This window comes from Lithobates pipiens, unplaced genomic scaffold (genome assembly GCF_037356315.1).
Source record: "Lithobates pipiens isolate NorthernLeopardFrog02 unplaced genomic scaffold, aLitPip1_a1.2 Scaffold_18, whole genome shotgun sequence".
Classification (NCBI taxonomy): Eukaryota; Metazoa; Chordata; class Amphibia; order Anura; family Ranidae; genus Lithobates; species Lithobates pipiens.
In genome coordinates, this window is record NW_027507758.1 from 622,070,121 (window position 1) to 622,097,839 (window position 27,719).

Genomic DNA, 27,719 nt, shown 5'->3' on the forward strand with positions numbered 1-27,719 from the left:
CAGCATGGATTCATGAAGAATCGTTCTTGCCAAACCAATCTATTAACCTTCTATGAGGAGATGAGTTGCCATCTAGATAAAGGAAGGCCTGTAGATGTGGTGTACTGTATCTGGATTTTGCAAAAGCATTTGACACAGTTCCCCATAAATGTTTACTGTACAAAATAAGGTCCGTTGGCATGGACCATAGGGTGAGTACATGGATTGAAAACTGGCTACAAGGGTGAGTTCAGAGGGTGGTGATAAAAGGGGAGTACTCAGAATGATCAGAGGTGGGTAGTGGGATCCCCCAGGGTTCTGTCCTGGGACCAATCCCATTTAATTTGTTCATAAACGACCTGGAGGATGGGGTAACCATTTCAATCTCTGTATTTGCAGACGATACTAAGCTAAGCAGGGCAATAACTTCTCTGCAGGATGTGGAAACCTTGCAAAAAGATCTGAACAAATCAATGGGGTGGGCAACTACATGGCAAATGAGATTTAATGTATAAAAAATTAAAATAATGCATTTTGGTGGCAAAAATATAAATGCAATCTATACACTAGGGGGAGAACCTCTGGGGGAATCTAGGATGGAAAAGGACCTGGGGGTCCTAGTAGATGATAGGCTCAGCAATGGCATGCAATGCCAAGCTGCTTCAAACAAAGCAAACAGAATATTTGCATGTGTTAAAAAATAGGATTTTTTGTACTCACCGTAAAATCCTTTTCTCTGTAATTCACCGACCGACACAGCTCCTCTCTGTAACAAATGGGTTGTTAGCCTTATCACTAGGAGAATACTAGGCATAGTTGTAATACAACACTCAGAACTCTTAGTTCCGCCCAGGGGGGCGGTCCCTTAGGCTACAACCCCACAGCCTGCAAAGCAGCCTCAGTACGTCAACAAGCAGTATAACGTAAAGATAAAGGTGACGGGTGCTGTGTCGGTCGGTGAATTACAGAGAAAAGGAGTTTACGGTGAGTACAAAAAAATCCTATTTTCTCTTATATTCACCCACCAACACAGCTCTTCTCTGTAACAAATGGGACGTCCCCAAGCAGTGCCAAAGGAGGGGTGGGAAAACAGAACAAAACTTCATCCACCATGGCACGTGGGAACTAGTTAAACTTTACCCACAAAAAACAACAGTGCGTGGAAAAACCACCACAAAAAACAGGGTATCCTCAACAGGAGTGATCAACCAAAACCGCACCAAACTGCGGAAGTAATGCAACAGTGCATTAACATAACAGTACTGTTTTTTTATTGAAAAAACAGAAAATATATATATTGCATATTCAATTGCAACTACACCGCTGCCTGCAAAACTTTGCGGCCAAAACAGGCATCAGCCGATTACCAAGTTCTACAAGGTAGACGTCAGTGCAAATGTGTGGACAGATGTCCAGGTCGCCACTTTACACACCTGAGCGGTGGACGCTTGGTCGGAAAGGCCCAAGACGTTCTGATTGCCCTTGTGGAGTGGGCCGTGACCAGAAAGGGGGGCACCTGCCCCTTCAAGGCGTAGGCTTGTACTACAATCTGTCTGATCCATCTTGAAATGGTGGCCGACGAGACCGCCATGCCTTTCTTTGGACCAGCCACTGAAACAGTGAGTCTGACTTCCAAAAGGCAGCCGTGCCAGACAAATACACCTTAAGAGCCCGAACCACATCCAGAGCATGAAGGGCCACCTCCTTAGGGTGCTTCGGCTTAGGACACAGAGATGGCAATACAATGTCCTCATTGATATGAAAAGCCGAGACCACTTTCGGAAGAAAAGACGGTTGCGGACGCAATACCACCTTATCCTTGTGGATAACCAGATAGGGCGAATTGCAAGACAAGGCCGCCAGACCCGAAACCCTCCTGGCTGATGTGATGGCCACTAGGAAGACCATTTTCTGGGAAAGAGTCAACAGGGGAATCTCCCTGATGTTTTCAAATGGCGGTTTTTGAAGCGCTGACAACACCAGGTTCAGATCCCAAGGGGGTAACGGTGGACGCACCGGAGGGACTACATGTCGCACCCGCTGAACGAAGGTACTCACTAAGGAGTGAGATGCCAGGGGTCGCTGAAAAAAAAGACAGCTAAGGCTGAAATTTGCCCTTTAATGGTGCTTAATGCCAATTTTTGGTCTACTCCTTGCTGAAGAAACAGCAGGATCCTGGATATGGAAAAGGTGCGCGGATGCCATCCTTTCTCCTCACACATGGAGATGTAGGCCTTCCAGGTACGATGGTATATCTTCCGAGAAGATGATTTCTGTGCTCTCAACATAGTTGGGATCACTGAGTCTGACAGACCCCGGTTCCTCAACACCTGGCTCTCAATAGCCATGCCGTTAAAGCCAGCGATGGTAAAAAAGGATGGAGAATCGGACCTTGAGACAGAAGGTCCGCTCACAGCGGCAATCGCCAGGGAGTGTCTGCCACCAGGTCTTCGTACCAGGGATGCTGAGGCCAATCTGGGGCAACCAGTATCACTGGGATCCCCCCGGCTTCCACTCTGCGAAGCAGTTGTGGTAACAGTTTCAGTGGAGGAAAGGCGTAGATCAGCTGGTACTGATCCCACGGAGCCACCAGCACGTCTGATGCGTCGGCCCACGGATCTCTTGTCCTGGACATGAATCTTGGCACCTTCCGATTGATACGGGTGGCCAGCAGATCCATGTCTGGTGTGCCTCACCTCAGGCATAGCAACCTGAATGTCTCTGGATGCAATGCCCATTCTCCTGAGTCCAGCATCTGTCGACTCAAATAGTCCACCTGACAGTTCTCCACTCCCGGGATGTAAATGGTCAACAGGGCCGGTACGTGTCGCTCTGCTCACCGAAGTATGTGAGCGACCTCACATGCAGCGGCTGAGCTTCTTGTTCCCCCTTGGTGATTGACGTATGCCACAGCCGTGGCATTGTCTGACTGGATCCTGATTGGACGCCCTTGCAATCTCATCGACCATGTGGAGAGGCACAGCTTGATCGCTCTCAATTCGAGCAGATTGATCGGCAACTTGGATTCTTCCGTCGCCCAGAGGCCGAGCCGACTGAACCCCCATCACTCCACCCCAGCCGGATAGATTGGCTTCCCTGGAGTCCAGCAGCAAGCCTAGGTAATCCAGATGCTGGGTCGGCACAAATCACTGACTTCTTTAGGTTCAACCGCCACCCAAATTCTTGTAGGGTCTGCATGGTGATCACCACATCCTCCTCTAATTCTGAGGCGGAAGATGCCCTCAGGAGGAGATTGCTGTATCAATACCTTGGTAAAGACTCGGGGGGGGGGGGGGGGGGGGGGGCATTGAAGCCAGACCAAAAGGGAAGAGCCACAAACTGGTAGTGGGCTTTTCGACTGCAAACCGCAGAAACTTTTGATGCCGAAGGCATACGGGCATGTGCAGGTACGCATCCTGGATGTCTAAGAACGCCAGGGAGTCCCCTTGATGGAGTGCTGCGACTACTGAGCGAACTGATTCCATTCTGAACCTCTGCACTTTTACAAAGTGATTGAGGGCTTTTAGGTCCAAGATCGGAAGTACCCCTTCCTTCTTGGGAACCACAAACAGATTTGAGTAGAATCCCTGGAAGCATTCCAATTCCAGAACCGGTACAATCACCCCACGATTCAGCAAATCCCTTACCGCCCCCAAGAAGGCCTCCCGGCAAGCTGGGGATACGGGTATGCTGGAGGGGAAGAATCTGTTTGGCGGCCAAGAGAGAAACTATCTTGTAGCCTGTGGAAATCAGATCACAGACCCATTGGTCGGATAACCGGGAGGACAACCGGGCTGCAAACTCCTGAAGGTGACCCCCACCCGAGACATGGGTGGGGGCAAACCTTCATGCGGTAGCACTTTTATTCGCAGGCTTGCAGTTCCAGGGACGTTTTTGACCGTCCGTGGACGTCCTGTTGGGCTGGGGACGTTTCGTCGAAGCTCCGGGCGGACGAAAAAGCCTGCGGCGTGGCTCCTTAGCCTTCCTGGCCTGTGGGAGTAAGGTACTCTTACCACCGGTGGCATTGTTAATAATGTCATCTAATGAGGCTCCAAAGAGCCGTTCGCCAAGGAAGGGAAGATCTGTCAGGGCTTTTTTGGATGCCTGTTCAGCAGTCCAGCATTTTAGCCAAATTAGGCGCCTCGGCACCACAGCTGACACTGAAGCCTTGGATAACAGAGGGAGGGTATCCAGAACCGCATCACAGACGTACTTAAGGCCTTGCACTAGTTGGTCTGCTAGTTCCACGCAAACAGGAGAAGCCTGTTGCTCTCCCAATTTGCGGTGCAAACGTTTTGCCCACTCAGTGTCTGCGACACCAGTGCGAATGCCAGTACTGGTCGCACGGCTGACCCCACAACCGTAAACAAGGAACGAGCCACCGCCTTGGCCTTCCTGTCCGTGGGATCCTTGAATGCAGGAGTCCCCTCCACCGGGATCATGGTTACTTTATTTAACCTGGATACTGAGGGGTCCACGAGCGGAAGAGCCGACCATTTTTTGAGAAGGCTTTCCTCAAAGGGGTAATGCACCGTCATGTATTTGGGGACCGAAAAGGTCCGTTTGGGGGGCGACCCCATTCCTTGTAAATGAACTTATCAAAATAAGTCAGATACGGGAACACCTTAGGTGAAATCAGCAGAGGGATCGGCTGGCTCCTGAATCTTCAGGGTATCACGCACAGCTGTGATAAGTGCTCCAACAAGCGATTTGTCACGCCCAGACCCGGACAGGGACTCATCCTCACTGTCCAAACGGTCCTGGTCAGCGTCATCTGACAAGACAGAGCAGGGGTCACCAGCCTCAGCAGGACCCGAGTCTGCTTCAGAGCTCTCCCCAGAGGACCGGGGGCCTCTTTAATGCACCTTTCCTCCCACGCACTGCCTCCACCTTGGCAACAAACGAATTGAGGACTGCCGACAAGGTGTCCATGGGCACTGCGCAGTCCGCAGGCGACCCGGTTGCAATTGCCTGGATTTCGGAGAAAGAAACACCAGTTTCTGAAGCCATGCTGACCCTACCCTGTCTGCCACCCAACAGTGACAGTCCCACCCTCCTTGTTGCCGCTGACTGAGGGGCTCTTTCCCACTGGACTCACCACCCTGAGGAGTTCTGTGCTGTTCACAACTAATGCCTGTAGTCCCTGAGTGCTCCAAAGTGCAGAAGAAACAAAAGCTGTGTCGGTAGCAGCCGCCAGAATGAGCGCTAAAACGTTCTAGAAAAGTGCTCAAGCTTCAATAAAATGGCCGCCCAGTGTCCAGTACACAGACAGGAATTACAGGGAAAATGGTTGTGAGACCACATGAGCCATGCTGCTGCTAGAGAACACTGAGAAACGTGTTCAGGCTTCCAGAAAATGGCCGCCAGTGTCCTGAATAGATCACTTGGAAAATGGCCGGTGAAGCCCAGGAAGGCATGCTGCCCTCGCCCACACCAAAATGGCCATCAGCAGCTCCATGAGGTACAGAAAGAAAAACAATGGCAGAGACACAGCGCCGCACCAGACCACAGCAGACCCTCACAGGCACCTTCCAGGGGCATAAAACACAGGGCCAGGACACTGCTAGCCAGCCAGACCCCGAGCCCACAGAGATCCCCTGTATATGCACACATACACTGCTCAGCAGCCACATGCAACATCCCCCCAGGGAGGGGGGGAAGATAGGGACAGGGGAGAGGAGAGGGAGGTGAGGGACCCTCAAATCGACCTCCCAGGGAATGCCCAGCTGCTCAGCCCCACCGAAGCAGGGAGAGCTGTACTTACCAGTCCTAAAGAGCTGGGAGACATTCCATTGCAGAACTACTCAGTGATCAGTACAGGGTGGCTGCTGGCCCGGCATACTGTGACGCAGACATCAGTAGGCCGGTCATATGTATGCCCCGGAGCATAAAAACGTATGAACACCTCTGGAGCTGAGGTTTTGTCGTGACCTGCCGAGCGTGTAGCTGCAGCCTGCACACGCTCGATGGCCAGACTGGGGAGACTACAAGGATAAGTGAACCAGCCTGTTACCCAGCCGGCTGTTGATAGCACATCACAGGATCATTCATCTTGTGCAAAAAGCCAAGCTTCTGCATAAAAAAAGCACGGACTGATGGGCCCACAGGGTTCTAGGTCCTTCTCCTTCACTAGGCAAAATAAAACTGAGGTCTGTCTGCAGACGGGAGGATTGTTAACCAAGGGACCGCCCCCCTGGGCGGAACTAAGAGTTTTGAGTGTTGTATTACAACTATGCCTAGTATTCTCTTAGTGATAAGGCTAACAATCCATTTGTTACAGAGAGGAGCTGTGTCGGTCGGTGAATATATGAGAAAGGGGAATTAACTCCAGAGATAAAACAATAATTCTCATGCTCTACAAGACTCTGGTCCGGCCGCACCTAAAGTATGCTGTCCAGTTCTGGGCACCAGTCCCCAGGCAGGATGTACTGGAAATGGAACGACTACAAAGAAGGGCAACAAAGCTAATAAAGGGTCTGGAGGATATTAGTTATGATGAAAAGTTGTGAGCACTGAACTTATTCTCTCTGGAGAAGAGATGCTTGAGAAGGGATATGATTTCAATTTACAAATACTGTACTGGTGACCCCACAATAAGGATAAAACTTTTTCACAGAAGGAAGTTTATCAAGACACATGGCCACTCATTAAAATTAGAAGAAAAGAGGTTTAACCTTAAACTACGTAGAGGGTTCTTTACTGTAAGAGCAGCAAAGATGTAGAATTCCCTTCCACAGGCGGTGGTCTCAGAGAGGAGCATCAATAGTTTAAAAAAACTATTAGATAAGCACCTGAACGTCCGCAACATACAGGGATATACAATGTAATACTGACATATAATCACACACATACATAGGTTGGATTTGATGGACTTGTGTTTTTTTCAACCTCACCTACTATGCAACTATATATATTGTAGTAAAGAGGTGTTGTTTATTTAAACATATCATATAAAAAACATATACATATTGAAAGAGAAATGTATATACATCTGTGACATTATCACCATACATAACAAGTATGATCCTCTTGCACCCAACGCGTTTCGGAGTACAGAAATCTCCTTCTTCAGGGGGTATGTAGAAGAGGAATGCATTTTTAGATTTGCGTTTTGGAGTACAGAAATCTTCTTCAGGGGTATGTAGAAGAGGAAAAATAAATCGATAATATAATTGTAAAGAAGTATAAAAACAATAATATTCAGAAGTACAGTATTGTTGTTACAACTTGGTAGTATACAGACAATTACTTTTAGGGTACTCATGTGTGTTAGGGTGATATAACAGATGAACATTCCATCAATTGGCAATTAAAAACATAAAAAGGAACGTGTTCTGTATTTTTCTCCCTCGATATGTCGGTCAAAGATAGTATTGGCGCTACATCACATAGATTGCTCAAACAATGAGCACTCTGAAATTCCTCAGTGTTCCCCACAGAGATTAGTCAAAGGAACTCACTGAGGTCAAAAGCGTCCCGAATATTTCAGTTGGAACAAAAGCCAGGGCCGAGAAGCATATAAGTATAATGGTAAACTTGATGGAATCTAAGCTTGCCGAGACACATGTCTTGTCATCCAGCAACCAAGGAGGGTGGTTGGAGCTACCACAATTTTATTCTCTAGGGTTTCTGCTTTCAGAAAATATATCATGGTTTGGGGTTTTATATAATCTTCAGGCCTAAAATGAATTTTGATTTCCTCCCTGGCAGTGAAAGACTTGAAGGACATGTTCACCTTTGGGAAGATGTTACTTGTTCCTGTTTCTGCAGAGGCTCAGCGATCCGAGTCCTCTGTGTGACAGCAGTGCGGGGAGAAGTTCCCCGTACCGTCTGTCAGTTTATGAAAAGAGCGCGGCCGTGCCATTCATTCATTCACATTTATTCATTCATTCTGTCCTTTACCAATGTCGGCTTATAGTTTTCAATTAACTCCCACACCGCTGCTGAGCTCCCTAGTAGATGAGGAATAAGTAGATTGGCATCCCGATTTAGTCCTCCGGACAAGTAATTTTTCCAAAAAATTTTCACACCCCAGGAACAGTTGATTGAACATGATGAAGATCAGCCATGGAGTATATCTGAGGTGTATATCAGGGTGTGCTTCTTCCCCACATGAGAGCTGTGATGTCCAGCAACATTCATATAGAAGACATTTCCCGCACTCAAGGCACTAATACACCTCGAGGGTTGTGTGGGACTCCTGATGTACAGGAAGACAGTGAGGAACAATTCCCTCACTCAGCACAGGAAAGTGGCTTCTTCCCCATGTGAGATCTCTGATGTCTGTAAAGATTGGATTTCCATGAAAAACATTTCCCACACTCAGGACAGGAATACTGTTTCTGCTCCTTGTGAGATCTCCGATGTGTGTAAAGACTGGCCTTCTGTGAAAAACATTTCCCGCACTCAAGACAGGAATGTGGCTTCTCCCCAGTGTGAGATATCTGATGTGTGTAAAGACTGGACTTCACTGAAAAACATTTCCCACACTCAGGACAGGAATATGGCTTCTCTCCTGTGTGAGATCTCTGATGTGCGTAAAGACTAGACTTCACTGAAAAACATTTCCCGCACTCAGGACAGTAATACGGCTTCTCCCCCGTGTGAGATCTCTGATGTGTGTAAAGAATGGACTTTCTTGAAAAACATTTCCCGCACTCAGGACAGAAATAAGGTTTCTCCCCTGTGTGAGATCTCTGATGTGTGTAAAGACGGGACATCTGTGAAAAACATTTCCCGCACTCAGAACAGGAATATGGCTTCTCCCCCGTGTGAGATCTCTGATGTGTGTAAAGATGGGACTTCTGTGAAAAACATTTCTCACATTCAGGACAGGAATACGGCTTCTCACCTGTGTGAGTTCTTTTATGCACATTAAGTTTAGATTTAGAATGGAAACACTTCCCGCACTCAGTACAGGAAAACCTCCTATCTGTTGGAAGGACGGCCCCGTCCCTCACAGTCTGAGGTTCCTCAGGATAAGAGGAATACGATGGTCCATCTACACTGTGTGGTGCCGGATGGACATTTGAGGTAGTCGGGTTTTCTCCTGGACTATACTGTGTGATGTCCTCATCTTCTACTTTACAGTCTGGAGACAAAGTGAGACAATCCTCTGAGGTTTTCCTCATCTCTCGTTCATCTACTAAAATAGAAATAAAAAGATTATTACTAGACATCAGCTGATTGGTTCTCCTAAACCAAGACTCCGCCCACATCAGGCATCTTTGTCTCTGAGGATCTTACAATTCCCCCCTCAAGGTAACTAGTAAATGGGTCCTCTGATCTCCTACCAGATCATTTCTTTATTCATGGACCTTAGTCAGAGAGTGAGGAAACAAACGAGAACTGTCTTTTATAGGAGTGACAGTGATGAGGGGATTATAGGACGAGTGTCCCCTCCCCCTCTATCACTCATTGCCATCTTCCCAACACAAGAAGTCCTGCACTTCCTTATTTAGTCCATGATTTAGTCATGAATAACAGCGGGGCTGAGCCCCACCAGAGGTCAGAGAGTGAGGATGGGGGGAGAGCAACCAAGATGAAGACTGGACTGATCCTGAAGACCCCCATCATTGGGTTATTGACTCCTCCCTCATTATCACTTTCTGTTTAAGGTTACAAAGTTTGAGGATTTTATCACATTATTATCAACATGTAAAAGTCTGTGCTCCAATCAAATCATCAGATATAAAATGTCCAGCTGGTAGGAAATGGGTGCAAGAGAAGTAAGGCCTATGCAATACACAACTTATTATTTAGGATATCAAAAATAGGACTATATAGTATCAGAATGATGTAATATACAACATAGAGTATATAGTGTAGGGGTCAAGACTCATAATATTTCGTGCAAGGCTAAATGTTTACATGAGACAAGTTGCAGAAGTCCCGGCCACGCCCCCAACGTGTTTCGCTCTGCCCCTTGGGACTTAATCATGGGGACACTAATACAGTAATCCAGGGGTTGACAAATTTGCTTGGAATCTAGGAGCCAGCTTAAAAAGTTAGGAGCCAGGTCCGTGACGGCGATCCGGACCTGTCCCTGGCCTGACATGGAGACGAGTGAGGGGAAGATGGCAGCGCCGTCGCCGCCCCCCCCCCCCCCCCCCGTCTCCAAGTCATTGCCCATAGCTCTTAGAGGGACATTTTTTTTTTTTTTTTCAAATGACAATTTTTTTTTCAATTGCATTTTAGTGTAAATATGAGATCCGAGGTCTCTCTGACCCCAGATCTCATATTTAAGAGGACCTGTCATGCTTTTTCTATTACAAGGGATTTTTACATTCCTTGTAATAAGAATAAAAGTGACACAACATTTTTTTTAAAAGAACAGTGGAAAAAAAAAAAGTTAAAATAAGCAGAAAAAATAATAATTTTTAAACGCGCCCTGTCCTGCCCGCATATAAAATCGGTGTTCGAACCACACATAGGAGGTAGCGCCGTGATCGGTAGAGCGAGAGCAATAATTTTAGCCCCAGACCTCCTCTGTAACTCAAAACGTGCAACCTGTAGAATTTTTTTAAACGTCGCCTATGGAGTTTTTAAAGGGTAAAAGTTTGTCGCCATTCCATGAGTGGGTGCAATTTTGAAGTGTGACATGTTGGGTATCAATTTACTCGACGTAACATTATCTTTCACAATATAAAAAATAATTGGGCTAACTTTACTGTTGTCTTATTTTTTTATTAACTAAATTATTTTTCCCAACAAAAGTGCGCTTGTAAGTCCGCTGCACAAATACGGTGTGACAGACAGTATTGCAACAACCACCATTTTATTCTCTAGGGTGTTAGAATAAAAAATATATATAATGTTTAGGGGGTTATAAATAAAGGAAAGAAGAGGCAGGTAATATAAAACAGTCATTAGCATTGCTGGTTTGTCATACCAACGGCGACCACAAGAGGGCGCCAGATTCCATAAGGAATCATAGGACCGCAGAAGGCCTCAAAGCCGCGGCCTAAATTTTCGGCCGCCGGCGGAACGGCCCGACGCGATCACGCTGGGGGGGTCCACAGAGACAGGATACCCCCAGCTGTGCTGCCCCAGGCGCGAGGTCGCTATTTCTAGTCGCCAATGCGACCTGGCGCCCGGGTTTTGTCGAGCCCTGCAGTAATCAGTAAAAAAAACCTGTACACTGTACCCAATGACACTGACAGGGAGTGAAAGGGTTTACCGTGGAGGCAATCAGGGGGATAAATGTGATCTGGTGTCAGTGTAGTGCTTGTACTCACAGCAGTTGTTATCTCTTGTCAAGCTGGATCCGAAAAGGGGTCCAGGGGAGAAGATGACATAATTTCCTGTGTCTGTGTATCGTAAACACTGACACGGGGGTTCTGTGATTTGTCAGAACCGATCAGCAGGTCCAGGCCATAAATCATTGGCCTATACCTGAAGATTGATTGGTTCTGAAGTGAATCACATCAGCGCCAGGCTGGCAGGCGTGCCACCTACATGAGAGCATGGCTCACGTACTAGGTACGCAATATGGCACAGCGCGGCCGCACCGCCGCAGTAAATGTGTGGTGGGTGGTCCGCAACTGGTTAAAATGATGATAGTGGGTGTGGAATCGAAGATTCCCCTCTCACTGTCACAACGGGGGATTGGTGGGGGCTGTTGCAACAGTAACATGTTACACACTGAATACGGGTGTATCATATTACAAAAAGGTGATCTTATACTTTAAGGTTCCAAAGTGTGAGGATGTTATCACATTATTATCATGTAAAAGTCTGTGCTCCAATCAGATCAGATATAAAATGTCCAGCTGGTAGGAAATGGGTGTAACAAAAGAGGATACATATTGTGTGTATATATAGCAGTGGGTAGAGGGGAGAGAGAGAGAGAGAGAGAGAGAGAGAGAAGTCAGGACTATGTAATGTACAACATATTGTATAAGATACAGCAGATAGGACTATATAGTATCAGAATGTTGTTATGTAGAACATAGAGTATATAGTGCAGGGGTCAGGAGTATGTAATCTATAATATAAATTATACAGTGTAAGGGTCAGGACTCAAGATCTTGGTATTCAGTAATCAGTAAAAGCTTAAATGTTTATATGAGTTGCAGAGGTCCCACACCGCTGCCTCCCATCTCCTGAGACTGCACTCAGTGACTTGGGTCTGAGACTATACAGACATATCCCTCCACCTGGGAGGATAATCCTGGGAGAATTGTTCTGTCAGAGATCTTGCTAGACCTGGGCATCGGACAGAAGACCCAAAAGCACATACCCCAGGGGCCTAGGTTGAATAAAGTCTATGGTAAAAAAAAAATAGGATTTTTTGTACTCACCGTAAAATACTTTTCTCTGTAGTTCGCCGACTGACACAGCTCCTCTCTTAGACCATTGGGTTGTTTGTTACGCCACCTTCAGGAGAGTACTAGGCATAACATGTTAACATGTAATAATAAAACTAGAACTTTCTAGTTCCGACCAAGGGGCGGTCCCTTAGGTAACAACCCCACAGCCTGCATTGCAACTTCAGTACGTCAACAAGCAATATAACAGAGAAAAATAGGAGGGGAGGGAGCTGTGTCAGTCGGTGAACTATAGAGAAAAGGTTTTTACGGTAAGTACAAAAAATCCTATTTTCTCTTATATTCACCAACTGACACAGCTCCTCTTATAACCATTGGGACATCCCCAAGCAGTGACAAAACGAGGGGTGGGAAAACAGCATAAAACTTCACCCACAATGGCAAGTGGGAACTAGTATAAAAACATTACCCACAAAAACGACAGTGTGCGGGAATAACCAAAACTTTTTTACCCACAAAAAAACAGGGTACTCCTTAACTGAGAGTCACTACCTCCAAACCGCACCAGAACTGCGGTAACAAATACAACAGTGCATTACTTAAAGGTACTGCGTTTTTACCAAAAAAAAACTAAAAACAGAGTTACTTACCGGTAATATCCTTTTCCGGGAGTCTTTCAGGACAGCCACCTTAGAGAGACCCTGGCTCCTCCCCTCTTAGGAAACCCCGCCTTCAATTTCATGATTTAAGTCTCGTCCTCCCTCCATCCCTCAGTTCTTCCAGAGTACCTCCGGCCAACTGGGGAGACATAAGAACACGTCAAACAAACAAACTTTTAATCTTACCTGACGGTCTCATGTGATGAGTTCCCGAAGATCTCCAAAAACCTGGGTGGGAACCGGTGCTGTCCTGAAAGACTCCCGGAAAAGGATGTTACCGGTACGTAACTCAGTTTTTCCCAAGTCCATCTTTCAGGACAGCCACCTTAGAGAGGATAAGCGAGCACATTACCTTAGGGTGGGACCACTGCTTGCAGCACTTTACGACCAAAGGCTTGGTCTTTGGCTGACAGAAGATCCAGTCTATAGTGTTTCATGAACGTAGAAAAACTGGACCACGTTGCAGCTCTACAGATCTGTTCAGGAGAAGCACCAGCCCACTCTGCCTGAGAAGTTGCCACTGCCCTGGTTGAGTGTGCTCTAATCCCCACTGGGGGTACTAACCCCCCTGCCACGTAAGCCTGCCCATTGGCTGACCTTAACCATCTGGCTATCGTACGTTTAGAGGCTTTGGAACCCTTCCTAGCCCCTGAAAATAACACAAAAAGTGAATCAGACTTCCTGAACTGACTTGTGCAGTCTAAATAATGAAGGACACATCTTCTAACATCCAATCTATGAAAGATGTTTTCCTGTTCTCTCACCGGATTTGAACAGAAAGTAGGCAGCACAATCTCCTGGACTCTATGAAAACTAGAGGCTACCTTAGGTAAAAAGGCCGGATCCGTCTTAAAAACCAAACGGTCCGGAAAAACCTGAAAAAAAGGTGCCCTAACAGAAAGGCTTAGAGTTCACTCACTCTCCTTGCCCTAGTGATCACCACCAAAAACACCGTTTTGAGAGTGATCAGTCTTAACGAGCAACATTCCAATGGCTCAAAAGGTTCTCCTGTGAGAAACTGTAAAACTAATGAAAGATCCCAAACTGGGAAGGGGGAATTTGTAACAGGTCTCTGCCTACTTAAGGCTGTAAAGAACCTCACTATCCAAGGGTCTGATGCTAGATGCCTTTCCAGAAACACGCTTAAAGCGGATATCTGACCCTTCAGTGTCCCAAGGGCTAAACCTTTATCTGCCCCAGCCTGCAGGAACTCTAGAACGGCTACCGAGCTGTGCACATTGAAGGAGTTCTCTGAGCACCAGCTGTTGAATCGCCTCCATACCTTCAAGTAAATGGTCGGAGTTTCCTTTTTCCTTCAACTTAGGAGAGTGGCTACTAAACGATCTGAGAACCCTTTGCCCTTCAGCAATTCCTCCTCAGTAGCCAAGCTGCAAGGTTCCACCGCTCCACCTGAGGACAGCAGATTGGACCCTGAGAAAGGAGATCCTCCTGGACTGGGAGAATCCAGGGGGGTTCCGCAGACAGGCCCTTCAGAACGGAGAACCACGGCCTCCTGGGCCAGTGTGGCGCGATTAGAATAAGGGTAGTGTTCTCCACCTGAAACTTCCTTATCACTGCAGGAATCAGAACGGGAGGGGGGAAAGCATAGTACCTGGAGAATCCCCAACTCTGTGCTAGTGCGTCCTCCCTCCCAACGCCCCGTCCCCCCTGTTTATGGAAAAGAAGATGGCTACCTTCGCGTTTTCCCTCGAGGCAAAGAGGTCTATCGAAGAAATCCCCCACCTTTGGGTGATCATTTCGAAAACCTCCTGCTTGAGAACCCAGTTGCCTTCTCTCAGTGTTCTCCTGCTGAGGAAATCTGCTACCTGATTTTGCTCTCCTTTCAAATGGATCGCTGAAAGGGACAGGACATTTGCTTCAGCCCACCTGAGGATGGCTTTTGCTAGGGCCCATAAGGATCCGCTCCTGGTGCCCCCCTGCCTGTTGACGTAAGCCACTATCGAGGAATTGTCCGACCTGACTCTTACATGATGTTCCCGGAGTTATCTCTGAAAGGTCCTGAGAGCCAGATCTACTGCTCTCAGCTCCCTCCAATTCAAGGATCTCTTTGACTCCCTCCTCTCCCAGGTACCCTGTATCAAACGGGAGTCTAGGTGCGCCCCCCAACCTGAGCTGCTCGCATCGGTTGTAACCACCCTGGATATTGGTAAAATCCACTCTAGACCTTGTGACAGATTTGCTCCCTTTCTCCACCACCAGAGGGACCTCTTTACCTGAGTTGGAACCAAAACCAGAGAGTCCAGAGACCCCTGGCTGTGGTCCCAAACCTTCAAGATAAATAGTTGCAGAGGACGGTAATGTAACCCCGCCCACTGAACTGCTGGGAGCATGGATGTCAGCAAGCCCAAGGCTGACATGACTTTCCTCACTGGATTTGGATTTTCTCTAAGGGAAGGAAGACCTTTTGTTCTGTTGAGTCCAACACATACCCCAGGAAAGTGACCCTTTGGAAAGGAATTAAGTTGGATTTTTCTAGGTTCAGAAGCCAACCCAGGCTCACTAACAGGTCTTTTGCTACCTGTAGATCCCGAATCAACTGCGTCGGAGAAGGGGCAAACAGGAGAAGATCGTCGAGATACGCGATCATGGAAATTCCCCTGAGACGCAGGAATGCCAGAACTTCTGCCATCACTTTGGTGAAGATACGGGGGGGAAGAGGATAGCCCAAAGGGAAGTGCCTTGAACTGAAGGTGTAGCACCCCTACTGAGGTTCTCACTGCCAGCCTGAGGAAACGCTGCTGGCTCTCTGCGATGGGAATATGCAGGTATGCATCTTTTAAATCCATCGATGCCATGAAACAGTTTGGTGGAAGCAGTGCCTTCACAGAGTAAACTGAATCCATCCGAAACCTTCTGTAGGTGACCGAGACATTCAGAGGCTTCAGGTTCAGGATAAGCCTGATCTTTCCCGAAGGCTTGCGAACCACAAAAATGTGAGAATAGAAGCCTTTGCCTGTCTCTCCTGCTGGGACCCGTACTACCACCTCCTGTTCCTCTAACTCCTGAAGAGAGGAAAGATGGGTAGACGATTTTTCTGCACATTTTGGCAGCTCGGTGACAAGGAGTCTCAGAGGGGGGAGTTCTGAAAACTCCAAACGGTAACCTCTTCTGATGATCCCCAACACAAACTGATTGGAGGTGATCATCTCCCACTGTGGGAGGAAGTCCCCCAACCTTCCTCCCACCGTGACCCTGTCATTGAGACTTTTTGGGCTGTTCAGGAGGGCGAAAAATCGCTCCCCCACGCCCCTTGCCCTTCAGCCCCCAACTTTTCTTCTGCCGATCAGTTCTAGGGGCTTCAAAAAGGACGAGTCTTTCTTTTTGACTGCTCCCCATATTTCCTCTTAACGGGAAAGGCCTTTTTCTTATCAGCCATGCGATCTAGCACTGCTTCAAGACCTGGCCCAAACAGCAAGTCTCCTGTAAAAGGGATCCCACAGAGCTTTGCTTTGGACGCATTGTCTCCCTGCCATGTCTTCAGCCATAAGGCCCTCCTGGCTGAGTTGGTCAGAGCCGAGGGCCTTGCAGACATTCGCACAGATTCAGCTGAAGCATCCGCAATGTATGCTACCCCCTTAAGCAGCATGGGAAAGGAGGATAGAATCGTCTCCTTTGCCGTCCCCTGCTTCAATGTGCGCATTAATCTGGGTAAGCCAATACTTCATATTACGAGCCACCACTGTGGCTGCCATGGCAGGCTTAAGATTTCCCTGTGATGAATCCCAGGCTTTCTTCGGAAGTGAATCCATCCTTCGATCCATAGGGTCTGAAAGTACCCCCATGTCCTCAAAGGCCAGATCAGTATGTCTGGACACCTGAGAAAAGGCAGCATCTAACCTGGGAGATTTATTCCAGACAAGAGCCTCCTCTTCCGAAAAAGGAAACCTTTGTTTTAATGCACCAGAAAAGAAAGGCTTTCTTTCGGGATCCTGCCATTCCTTCCTGATGGCATCGATCAAGACGTTGTGAACCGCTTTTTCTGTTCCCCCAGGCCCTTGTACATCTGATCGTGGAGTGACAATGCCTTCTTTTCCTCTTGTATGCCTAAAGTGGTATGAATAGCTCCCAAGAGCTCATCCACTTCTTCCAGGGAAAGTTTATACCGTGAGGTTCTTTTGGATTCCCCATCCAATCCCTCACCGTCAGATTCCCCTTGGGAGTCTGAGACGGTACTGTCAACTTCTTCCTCAACTTCCTCTCTGGAATCCTCTGGATTCTCCCCACCCGCGGGAGGAACATCCACTGGGCTAGGTGGTACACTCTGCTGCGCTGGTGGAGGAGTGCTCTGGGGCTGAGGCCACTGGAAACTAGAGAAGGGCCTTTTGTAGGACTGGATAGTACTAGAGAGTTCCTTCACAGAAGCCGCCAGATCTGCACCGTTCTGCTGCCTGCTCCCTAACCAATCCCTCAATACACTCCTTACAAAGTGCCTTGGACCAGGAATTCCCCATAGAGGCTCTACATGAAGGACACTTCTTCCTAGAACCATGGGGGGACTTGCTTGTGGCTTTCTGAAAAACAGAAATAAAAGGGCAGCATAAGATTTAAAAAAACAAAAAAACACGAGCGCTACTTAGAGGACCACCAGGAGTGCCCCCCCTAGGATCAACCACCACCAGGATCCCAGACGCACTACTGCCCTTCCCCCCAACCACCAAGGGGGGAAAAAAAACAGTGGAGCTACTGGTTATAAAGTATGGGAACACCTCCCCAGGGTTCCCCTTACCTTTGAGTGGCTGGTGCTGTTATCCCCAGGAGCTCTTAAAGCCTCTGCTTCGGACATTCTCCTGTCGAGGAAGAGTGGTACGAACGTGCTTCCGATAGCTGCCTGTACAACATAGAAAGAGAGGCTGCACCAGCCGAACGCTTGGTCCCCTTTCACAAACCACGTCCGGAACCGGAAGAAGCGGATCCAACGAAGATGTCCGCCCCCACTGGAACTGACGTCGCCCGTCATCCGGTCCGGCCTCCAGCTCCAAGCCGACTGCAAACACAGGGGGACCTAGGACATACTGTTGCAGCGTCCCACTGGGCGAACGAACGGTTGGACCTCCCCAAACTTCCTGCTTTCCCCAAGCGAAGTTTAGAGTGCGTGGAAGACGGTCAGTACAAAAGTCCAGCTCCCCAGCTGACCGGACAGCCGAAAGTAGTCCGATAGACGATCAGACTGCCGAGCGGAGCCAGAGAGACCCCTGTCTCCTCCACTCCAGATAACGTAGCCTCAGTCTCGCCGACTGATTTAGCTAAGGTTCCTTAGCGGTGTCTCCCCACCGGAGGAAACACCATAACTGAGAGACGGAGGGAGGATGACACTTAAATTGTGAAATTGAAGGCGGTGTTTCCTAAGAGCGGAGGAGCCAGGGTCTCTCTAAGGTGGCTGTCCTGAAAGACGGACTTGGGAAAAAGGAAAAAACGTAAGTGCAATTGCAATTATACAGCCGCCTGCAAAACTTTGTGGCCAAAACAGGCATCAGCCGATGCACCAACATCTACCTTGTAGAATTTTGTAAAGGTGTGGACAGACGACCAAGTCGCCACTTTACACACCTGAGCGACAGATGCTTGATGTCGGAAGGCCCAAGACGTTCCAATTGCCCTGGTGGAGTGGGCTGTGACTGGAAAGGTGGGCACCTGCCCCTTCAAGGCATAGGCCTGTACTACAGTCTGTCTGATCCACCTGGAAATGGTGGCCTTTTTTTGGACCAGCCACCGAAACAAACAAGGAGTCTGACTTCCGAAAGGGAACTGTGGCAGACAAATACACCCTCCTGGCCGTGAACCATGTCCAGGGAATGGACGGCCACCTCCTTGGGATGTGTCGGCTTTGGACACAGAGATGGTAACACAATGTCTTCATTGATGTGGAACGCCGAAAACCACCTTCAGCAGAAAAAGAAGGTTGCGGATGCAACAGCACCTTATCCTTGTGGATAACAAGATAGGGCGACTTGCAGGACAAGGCCGCCAGTTCCGAAACCCTCCTAGCCGAAGTAATGGCCACTAGAAAGACCACTTTCTGAGAGAGTCAACAGAGGGATCTCTCTGATATTTTCAAATGGCGGTTTTTGAAGTGCCGATAACACCAGGTTCAGGTTCACCAGGTGCAGACGTGGCAACAGTTTCAGCAGAGGAAAGGCATAGATCAGCTGGTATTGATCACTCTCGGCTCGAGCACATTGATCTGCAACTTGGATTCCTCCACCTACCAGGGGCCCTGTGTCGACTGAACACCCATTACTCCACCCCAGCCGGTTAGGCTGGTGTCCGTCATGATCACTGTCCACTGCATAGGTAGGAACGACTTCCCGGACTGAATCATCGGGGACCTCAGCCACCAGAGCAGGGAATCCCTGACTAACTGGCTCACCTGAATCTGCCGATCCAGGGACAACAGAGATTTGTCCCATTTTGTAAAAATCTCCTTCTGCAGGACTCTGGTGTGAAACTGGGCATACGGTACTGCCTTGAAGGAGGCCACCATGAGTCCCAGGACTCGCGTGCAGAAGCGTAGCGATGACCACCTGCGGTTCATCAACAATTTTACCACGGCTCTGAGAGTCTGCAGCTTGTCTGAAGGGAGACACACTCTCGCTTCCATGGAGCCCAGCAGTAAGCCTAGGTACTCCAAATGCTGAGTCGGCACAATCACCGACTTTTTTAGGTTCAACAGCCACCCAAATTCCTGCAGGGTCTGCATGGTGATCGCCACATCCTCCTGTAACTCTGAGGTGGAAGATGCCCTCAGGAGGAGATCGTCTAGTCATTCTACGATTGTGATCCCACATTGTCGCAACACCACCAAAACAGGAGCCAATACCTTGGTAAAGACTCGGGGGGGCGATGCCAAACCAAAGGGGAGAGCCACAAACTGGTTGTGGGCTTCCCGAACGGCAAATCGCAGAAACCTCTGATGCCAAGGGCATATGGGTATGTGCAGGTATGCGTCCTGGATGTCCAAAGATGCCAGGAATTCCCCTTGATGGAGTGCAGCGACTACCTAGCGAACTGATTACATTTTGAACCTCTGTACTTTTACAAAGTAATTGAGGGATTTCAGGTTCAAGATTGGACGTACCCCTTCCTTTTTGGAGACTACAAACAGGTTTGAGTAGAACCCCTGGAAACGTTCCGATTCCGGAACAGGCACTATCACCCCATGACTCAGCCTCCTAACCGGGAGTATGGGTATGCTGGAGGGGAAGAATCAGTTTTTCGGCCAAGGGAGGAACTCTATTCTTGGGCGGAACTAGAAAGTTCTAGTTTTATTATTACATGTTAACATGTTATGCCTAGTCCTCTCCTGAAGGTGGCGTAACAACACAATGGTCCAAGAAAGGTGCTGTGTCAGTCGGTGAACGTAAGAGAAATTAACATTTTGCTGCCAGCTGAACCCCACAAACTCCATAAATTCAGTCTAGATACATAAATTGTGTCTGCAGCACAGAGAAGGAAGATTATCCGAGAGAAATACAGGACTCAGAAAAGTGACCAGGGCATTAGCGGTTGATATCACCCAGTCCTTGGTCTACTCTGGACCAATCAGTGAGCAGTATGGGCGGAGGAATGTATTTAGTGTTAATCACCCACCTGTGCTGATCTCTGTAGAAGTGTCCTCCTCTATAAATATCCTCGTTATTCCATCCTCCTCCATAGACTGCTGATCATCCCTCACATACCTCTCTTCTTCTTCTGCTTTAACCTCAACTTTAGAATCTCTCAGGTTTCCACTCTGAATAATAAAAATGACATCAATGGTAACAATGCAGATAATGTACAGATCCTAATGATACTATCAGTGATTGTTCCTCATCTACCTGATGATGGTGGGGGATGGTGTGACCTTCCTGTCGGGAATCCTGGGAATACAGAGGACGGGGACATCTCTCTGGTGGGTTCCCATTACTGGATCCATCTGTAGGAAACACACACACTGACTGAATACATTGTTTCTATGTGTTTATCAGATGATGGGGGATCTAGGTGGAGCCTCCGTACTGCTCTCTCCTTTACAATAAAGTCTCCTCTTACCCGGTGATGTGAGGGGCGGCTGATTGTCCATCATGACGTCCTTGTAGAGATCCTTGTGTCCTTCTAAATACTCCCACTCCTCCATGGAGAAATAGACAGCGACATCCTGACACCTTATAGGAACCTGACACACACAATGATACAGTCACCATCCAGACACATCCCTTGTCTGTTACTGGATAATGTCCCAGAATTCCCAGCACCGCTCACCTCTCCTGTCAGCAGCTCCATCATCTTCTTGGTGACTTCTAGAATCTTCTCCATTTTGTGTCTCTCGGGTTTTAGGGAGTCACATGGAGGCACTGTGATGGTCATATCATCACCCAACTTCACAAGAGGAAATCTCTGTATTGAGGAACCAATAGGAATATTAAGTTAGAATCCTCCTCACCTCTCCGGTCAGGTCTGTGTTTTATTAAGAGAGATAAGAGTGATGTCATGTGACCTCCCAGAATCCTCCTCACCTTTCCAGTCAGCAGGTAGATGATCTCCAGGGTGAGGTTTAGTATCTTCTCAGTCATGTGACTCCGGTCCTCCTCCATCCTCATTGGTGCCGTCATTTGATCTATACAGGGCTCCTCGTAGACGGATAACTTTGGGAAATGAAAGTAAGAATTATTTGGATGGTGCTGGTCACACAATAATAGGATGTGGATGTGAGGGGGGGGGGGGGGGGGGGTAATAGGAGGTTTCCTGTACATTTAAAGGAATTGTAACTGTATTTTTTTTATTTTTTAAAAATAACAAACATGTTATACCTACCTCCACTGTGCAGCTCGTTTTGCACAGCATGCATTAAGATGAAAAAACATTTACTTTTACAACCCCTTTAACCACATCAATACCGGACACTTTCACCCCGTTCCTGCCCAGGCCAACTTTCAGAACTCTCACACCTGGAATTATTTTCCAGCACTGCCTTAACCGTCTTGGGCATGGAGGTCACCAGAGCTTCACAGGTTGCCACTGGAGTCCTCTTCCACTCCTCCATGATGACATCATGGAGCTGGTGGATGTTAGATATCTTGTGCTCCTCCATCTTCCGTTTGAGGATGCCCCACAGATGCTCAATAGGGTTTAGGTCTGGAGACATGCTTGGCCAGTCCATCACTTTTACCCTGAGCTTCTTTAGCAAGGCAGTGGTCATCTTGGAGGTGTGTTTGGGGTCATTATGTTGGAATACTGCCCTGCAGCCCAGTCTCTGAAGGGAGGGGATCATGCTCTGCATCAGTATGTCACAGTACATGTTGGCATTCATGGTTCCCTCAATGAACTGTAGCTCCCCAGTGTCGGCAGCACTTATGCAGCTCCAGACCATGACACTCCCATCACCATGCCTGACTGTAGACAAGACACACTTGTCTTTGTACTCCTCACTTGGTTGCCGCCACACACGCTTGACACAATTTTTTTGGCAAGACCTCCGCTTTAAGGAAAGGGCAGCCACCATCGTCCTTAACAGCCAGTACCTGTCATGGTTGCTAATGATTGCTGCCATGTCCTTAACAACCACGAGTCATCTGCTGTTAGTGGCATTCCCTGCTGACAGCAGAATGTAAATTGTTTAAATTGCCAGCATTTACAAAATGAGGGGAAAAAAACAGCATGGGATCCCCAATCCATACTAGGCCCCCCATTGACTGTGGCATGCTGGGTCAATTACTTCATAAAGGGGCGGAGTCAACCAATTACTTAATTGGATGGTACCGGTGTTCTGTCAAAAACTGTCCCCCCATCGAATAGTGTCCGCCACGCTCTGCAATTTTTTATTCTAACTATGTCCACTTGGATGGTGGGGCTTGAATCTGGACTCACGGCGCAGGCGCCGTTCATCTTCGGAGACCTTCGGCATCTCCTTGTCCTCCGTACCGCGTAAGCACAGTACAGGGCGGACACTATCCGACGAGGGACCGTATTCGACACAACACCGGCACTTATTTTATTTAGCAGTCAGAGGATGCGGAGCTGTCATTTGATGGGAGCCAAGCGTCAGAGTCAGGTTTTTTTCCCCATTTGGGTCGGTACCTGGTGTTCATTGTGATTGATGTTGGATTTACCTCTGGGGACATTTATTAATTTTTTTGGGGGAGGGAGGGGGTTGAATAAAGAATTTATCAAAAACTGTTTGTGTTGTTACTAACTTCCACAACTTTTCTGGTGGATAAGTAGAGGTATTATGTACTCCATACTCATTCACCTGGCAAAGGTTGTGGGGGCCCTTGTGCTCAACATGAAGACAAGGTGCCTAGGGGGAGCCTTCCTGCCCCAAAGCACCCCCCCATGTTGAGGGAAAGTGGTCTGGTATCGTTAAGGAGGGGGTGCACTCACTCATCCCTCCCCCTTTCCTGGCCTGCCAGGCTGCACATGCTCAGATAAGGGTCTGGCATGGATTTTAATAGGGACCCCACGCCACGATAACTGGTGTGATGGTGATCGGGGGGGACACAATAACTGGTGCAGAGGTGATCGGGGACACAATAACTGGTGTGAAGGTGATCGGGGACACAATAACTGGTGTGGAGGTGATCGGGGGACACAATAACTGGTGTGGAGGTGATCGGGGGACACAATAACTGGTGTGGAGGTGATCGGGGGACACAATAACTGGTGTGGAGGTGATCGGGAACACAATAACTGGTGTGGAGGTGATCGGGGACACAATAACTAGTGTGGAGGTGATCGGGGACACAATAACTGGTGTGGAGGTGATCGGGGACACAATAACTGGTGTGGAGGTGATCGGGGGACACAATAACTGGTGTGGAGGTGATCGGGAACACAATAACTGGTGTGGAGGTGATCGGGGACACAATAACTAGTGTGGAGGTGATCGGGGACACAATAACTGGTGTGGAGGTGATCGGGGACACAATAACTGGTGTGGAGGTGATCGGGGGACACAATAACTGGTGTGGAGGTGATCGGGGGACACAATAACTGGTGTGGAGGTGATCGGGGGACACAATAACTGGTGTGGAGGTGATCGGGGGACACAATAACTGGTGTGGAGGTGATCGGGGGACACAATAACTGGTGTGGAGGTGATCGGGAACACAATAACTGGTGTGGAGGTGATCGGGAACACAATAACTGGTGTGGAGGTGATCGGGAACTCAATAACTGGTGTGGAGGTGATCGGGGACACAATAACTGGTGTGGAGGTGATCGGGGACACAATAACTGGTGTGGAGGTGATCGGGGACACAATAACTGGTGTGGAGGTGATCGGGGACACAATAACTGGTGTGGAGGTGATCGGGGACACAATAACTGGTGTGGAGGTGATCGGGGGACACAATAACTGGTGTGGAGGTGATCGGGAACACAATAACTGGTGTGGAGGTGATCGGGAACACAATAACTGGTGTGGAGGTGATCGGGAACACAATAACTGGTGTGGAGGTGATCGGGAACACAATAACTGGTGTGGAGGTGATCGGGAACACAATAACTGGTGTGGAGGTGATCGGGGGACACAATAACTGGTGTGGAGGTGATCGGGAACACAATAACTGGTGTGGAGGTGATCGGGGGGGACACAATAACTGGTGTGGAGGTGATCGGGAACGCAATAACTGGTGTGGAGGTGATCGGGGACACAATAACTAGTGTGGAGGTGATCGGGAACACAATAACTGGTGTGGAGGTGATCGGGGGGGACACAATAACTGGTGTGGAGGTGATCGGGAACACAATAACTGGTGTGGAGGTGATCGGGGACACAATAACTAGTGTGGAGGTGATCGGGAACACAATAACTGGTGTGGAGGTGATCGGGGACACAATAACTGGTGTGGAGGTGATCGGGGGGGACACAATAACTGGTGTGGAGGTGATCGGGAACACAATAACTGGTGTGGAGGTGATCGGGAACACAATAACTGGTGTGGAGGTGATCGGGAACTCAATAACTGGTGTGGAGGTGATCGGGAACTCAATAACTGGTGTGGAGGTGATCGGGAACTCAATAACTGGTGTGGAGGTGATCGGGAACTCAATAACTGGTGTGGAGGTGATCGGGGACACAATAACTGGTGTGGAGGTGATCGGGGACACAATAACTGGTGTGGAGGTGATCGGGAACACAATAACTGGTGTGGAGGTGATCGGGAACACAATAACTGGTGTGGAGGTGATCGGGAACACAATAACTGGTGTGGAGGTGATCGGGGGGGACACAATAACTGGTGTGGAGGTGATCGGGAACACAATAACTGGTGTGGAGGTGATCGGGAACACAATAACTGGTGTGGAGGTGATCGGGAACTCAATAACTGGTGTGGAGGTGATCGGGAACTCAATAACTGGTGTGGAGGTGATCGGGAACTCAATAACTGGTGTGGAGGTGATCGGGAACTCAATAACTGGTGTGGAGGTGATCGGGGACACAATAACTGGTGTGGAGGTGATCGGGGACACAATAACTGGTGTGGAGGTGATCGGGAACACAATAACTGGTGTGGAGGTGATCGGGAACTCAATAACTGGTGTGGAGGTGATCGGGGACACAATAACTGGTGTGGAGGTGATCGGGAACACAATAACTGGTGTGGAGGTGATCGGGGACACAATAACTGGTGTGGAGGTGATCGGGGACACAATAACTGGTGTGGAGGTGATCGGGAACACAATAACTGGTGTGGAGGTGATCGGGGACACAATAACTGGTGTGGAGGTGATCGGGGACACAATAACTGGTGTGGAGGTGATCGGGAACTCAATAACTGGTGTGGAGGTGATCGGGAACACAATAACTGGTGTGGAGGTGATCGGGGACACAATAACTGGTGTGGAGGTGATCGGGAACACAATAACTGGTGTGGAGGTGATCGGGGACACAATAACTGGTGTGGAGGTGATCGGGGACACAATAACTGGTGTGGAGGTGATCGGGAACTCAATAACTGGTGTGGAGGTGATCGGGGACACAATAACTGGTGTGGAGGTGATCGGGGACACAATAACTGGTGTGGAGGTGATCGGGGACACAATAACTGGTGTGGAGGTGATCGGGAACTCAATAACTGGTGTGGAGGTGATCGGGAACACAATAACTGGTGTGGAGGTGATCGGGGACACAATAACTGGTGTGGAGGTGATCGGGAACACAATAACTGGTGTGGAGGTGATCGGGGACACAATAACTGGTGTGGAGGTGATCGGGGACACAATAACTGGTGTGGAGGTGATCGGGAACACAATAACTGGTGTGGAGGTGATCGGGGACACAATAACTGGTGTGGAGGTGATCGGGGACACAATAACTGGTGTGGAGGTGATCGGGGACACAATAACTGGTGTGGAGGTGATCGGGGACACAATAACTGGTGTGGAGGTGATCGGGAACACAATAACTGGTGTGGAGGTGATCGGGGACACAATAACACATATTACTAGAACTTAAAGTGGGGTACCCCCTAAAAAAAATAAATTAAAAGTCAGCAGCTACAAATACTGCAGCTGCTGGCTTTTAATAATCGGACACTTACCTGTCCCGGGTTCCAGCGATGCGGGGGAACGAAGCCCCCCCCTCGCTCCCCGCTCCGCTCGCGGCGCCGTCATGCATACTGTGGGCACCCGGCTGTGGCTTCACAGCCGGGCACCCACTGCGCATGCGCGAGCGGCGCAGGGCGCCGTGATACGCCGTACAGTCACCTGGGACACGTGACAGGTCCCAGGTGAATGTGCGGCGCGAGGGGAAGTGATGTCACCAGCCCGGGCAATGAAGAAGGCAGACTACGAGGGACCCCCTAGCAACCGGTATTTAGAGGTGAGTAAAAATTTTTTTTTTTGCCAATTATTTTTTTTTTATTTTTTTTAAGATTTTTAAGTAGTTTTATTTTTTGGGGGGCAACTCCACTTTAATTCCAAAATGAAGAGAATGGGGAAATGTTCTGACCCTGAAGGGGTTAATCTACAAATAATAAATATTCGGACAGAGCTCGCACTATGGACAAAATATCTGAATACACAACACAAGAGTTCCAATAAAACTTTCTGGTAACAAAAAGACAACTCTTGGGGTAACCTAGCAGACCGTACTCAGAAAAAACCTGTCTGTAGATGCCTGTGAACCAACAGACACCTCTATAGAAGTGAATGGTGAATACCAGCACAAGGAGCAAAAGAGCTAATCCACCCCCCAGGGTCCCGGTCCCAGACAGTAAGGTGGATGGCGGGACACCTTTTTGATAAAATTGCCCCCCCCACTCTGGGTTCACAATCTCATCACACCAAAATCCCGTCCCTTTCAGACTCCTATTGTGAGACTCATCATAGTGTCTCTGGAGGGATCGCTGATCATTTCCATGTAAAATCTTACAGAAATCTTCCCGAATCCCGACCTTTATGATCATTTCATTCCCCCCACATACAATGTCTGGAACCGACATTTACTGACATCAATAACTCCCCTCGGGGTACAGACCATAAATTCCCTCATTGTAATCTAGCACTACCCCCGAAGGAGCTGCTGGTTAGATTTGGGCTTACCGTTACCTTCTTGTTACATTCGAACTTGCTTACTTTGACTGCATCCAGAGAATAGCCATTCACAACTGGATGATCACTAAAGTTGGACAGTCCTTCTCTCACAAGGCCCAGCAGCCAACAAGCTGCTTTACTCAGGGACAAGTCTCTGCCACAGACGTTGTTGTACAACACGTAGGGAAACTTAAGCTTCAAGAACACTTGTAGGATACCTGGATCTTTCAGCCAGCTTGGTGATATCCACAAGACCGGATTCTCTTGGGTACTTCAGCCC

General features: G+C 48.5%; 1 protein-coding gene across 1 annotated transcript in view; it reads right to left on the reverse strand.

Annotated features, from left to right (window-relative positions):
- Positions 1-6,892: 6,892 nt before the first annotated feature.
- The window catches only part of LOC143986857 (uncharacterized), a 154,388-nt gene continuing 133,561 nt past the window's right edge, over positions 6,893-27,719 (reverse strand). The window contains exon 19 of the mRNA XM_077485264.1: positions 6,893-8,907. Within this exon, the coding sequence (XP_077341390.1) occupies positions 8,214-8,907 (694 nt within the window). The 3' untranslated portion in view covers positions 6,893-8,213. The remainder of the gene's footprint in view (positions 8,908-27,719) is intronic.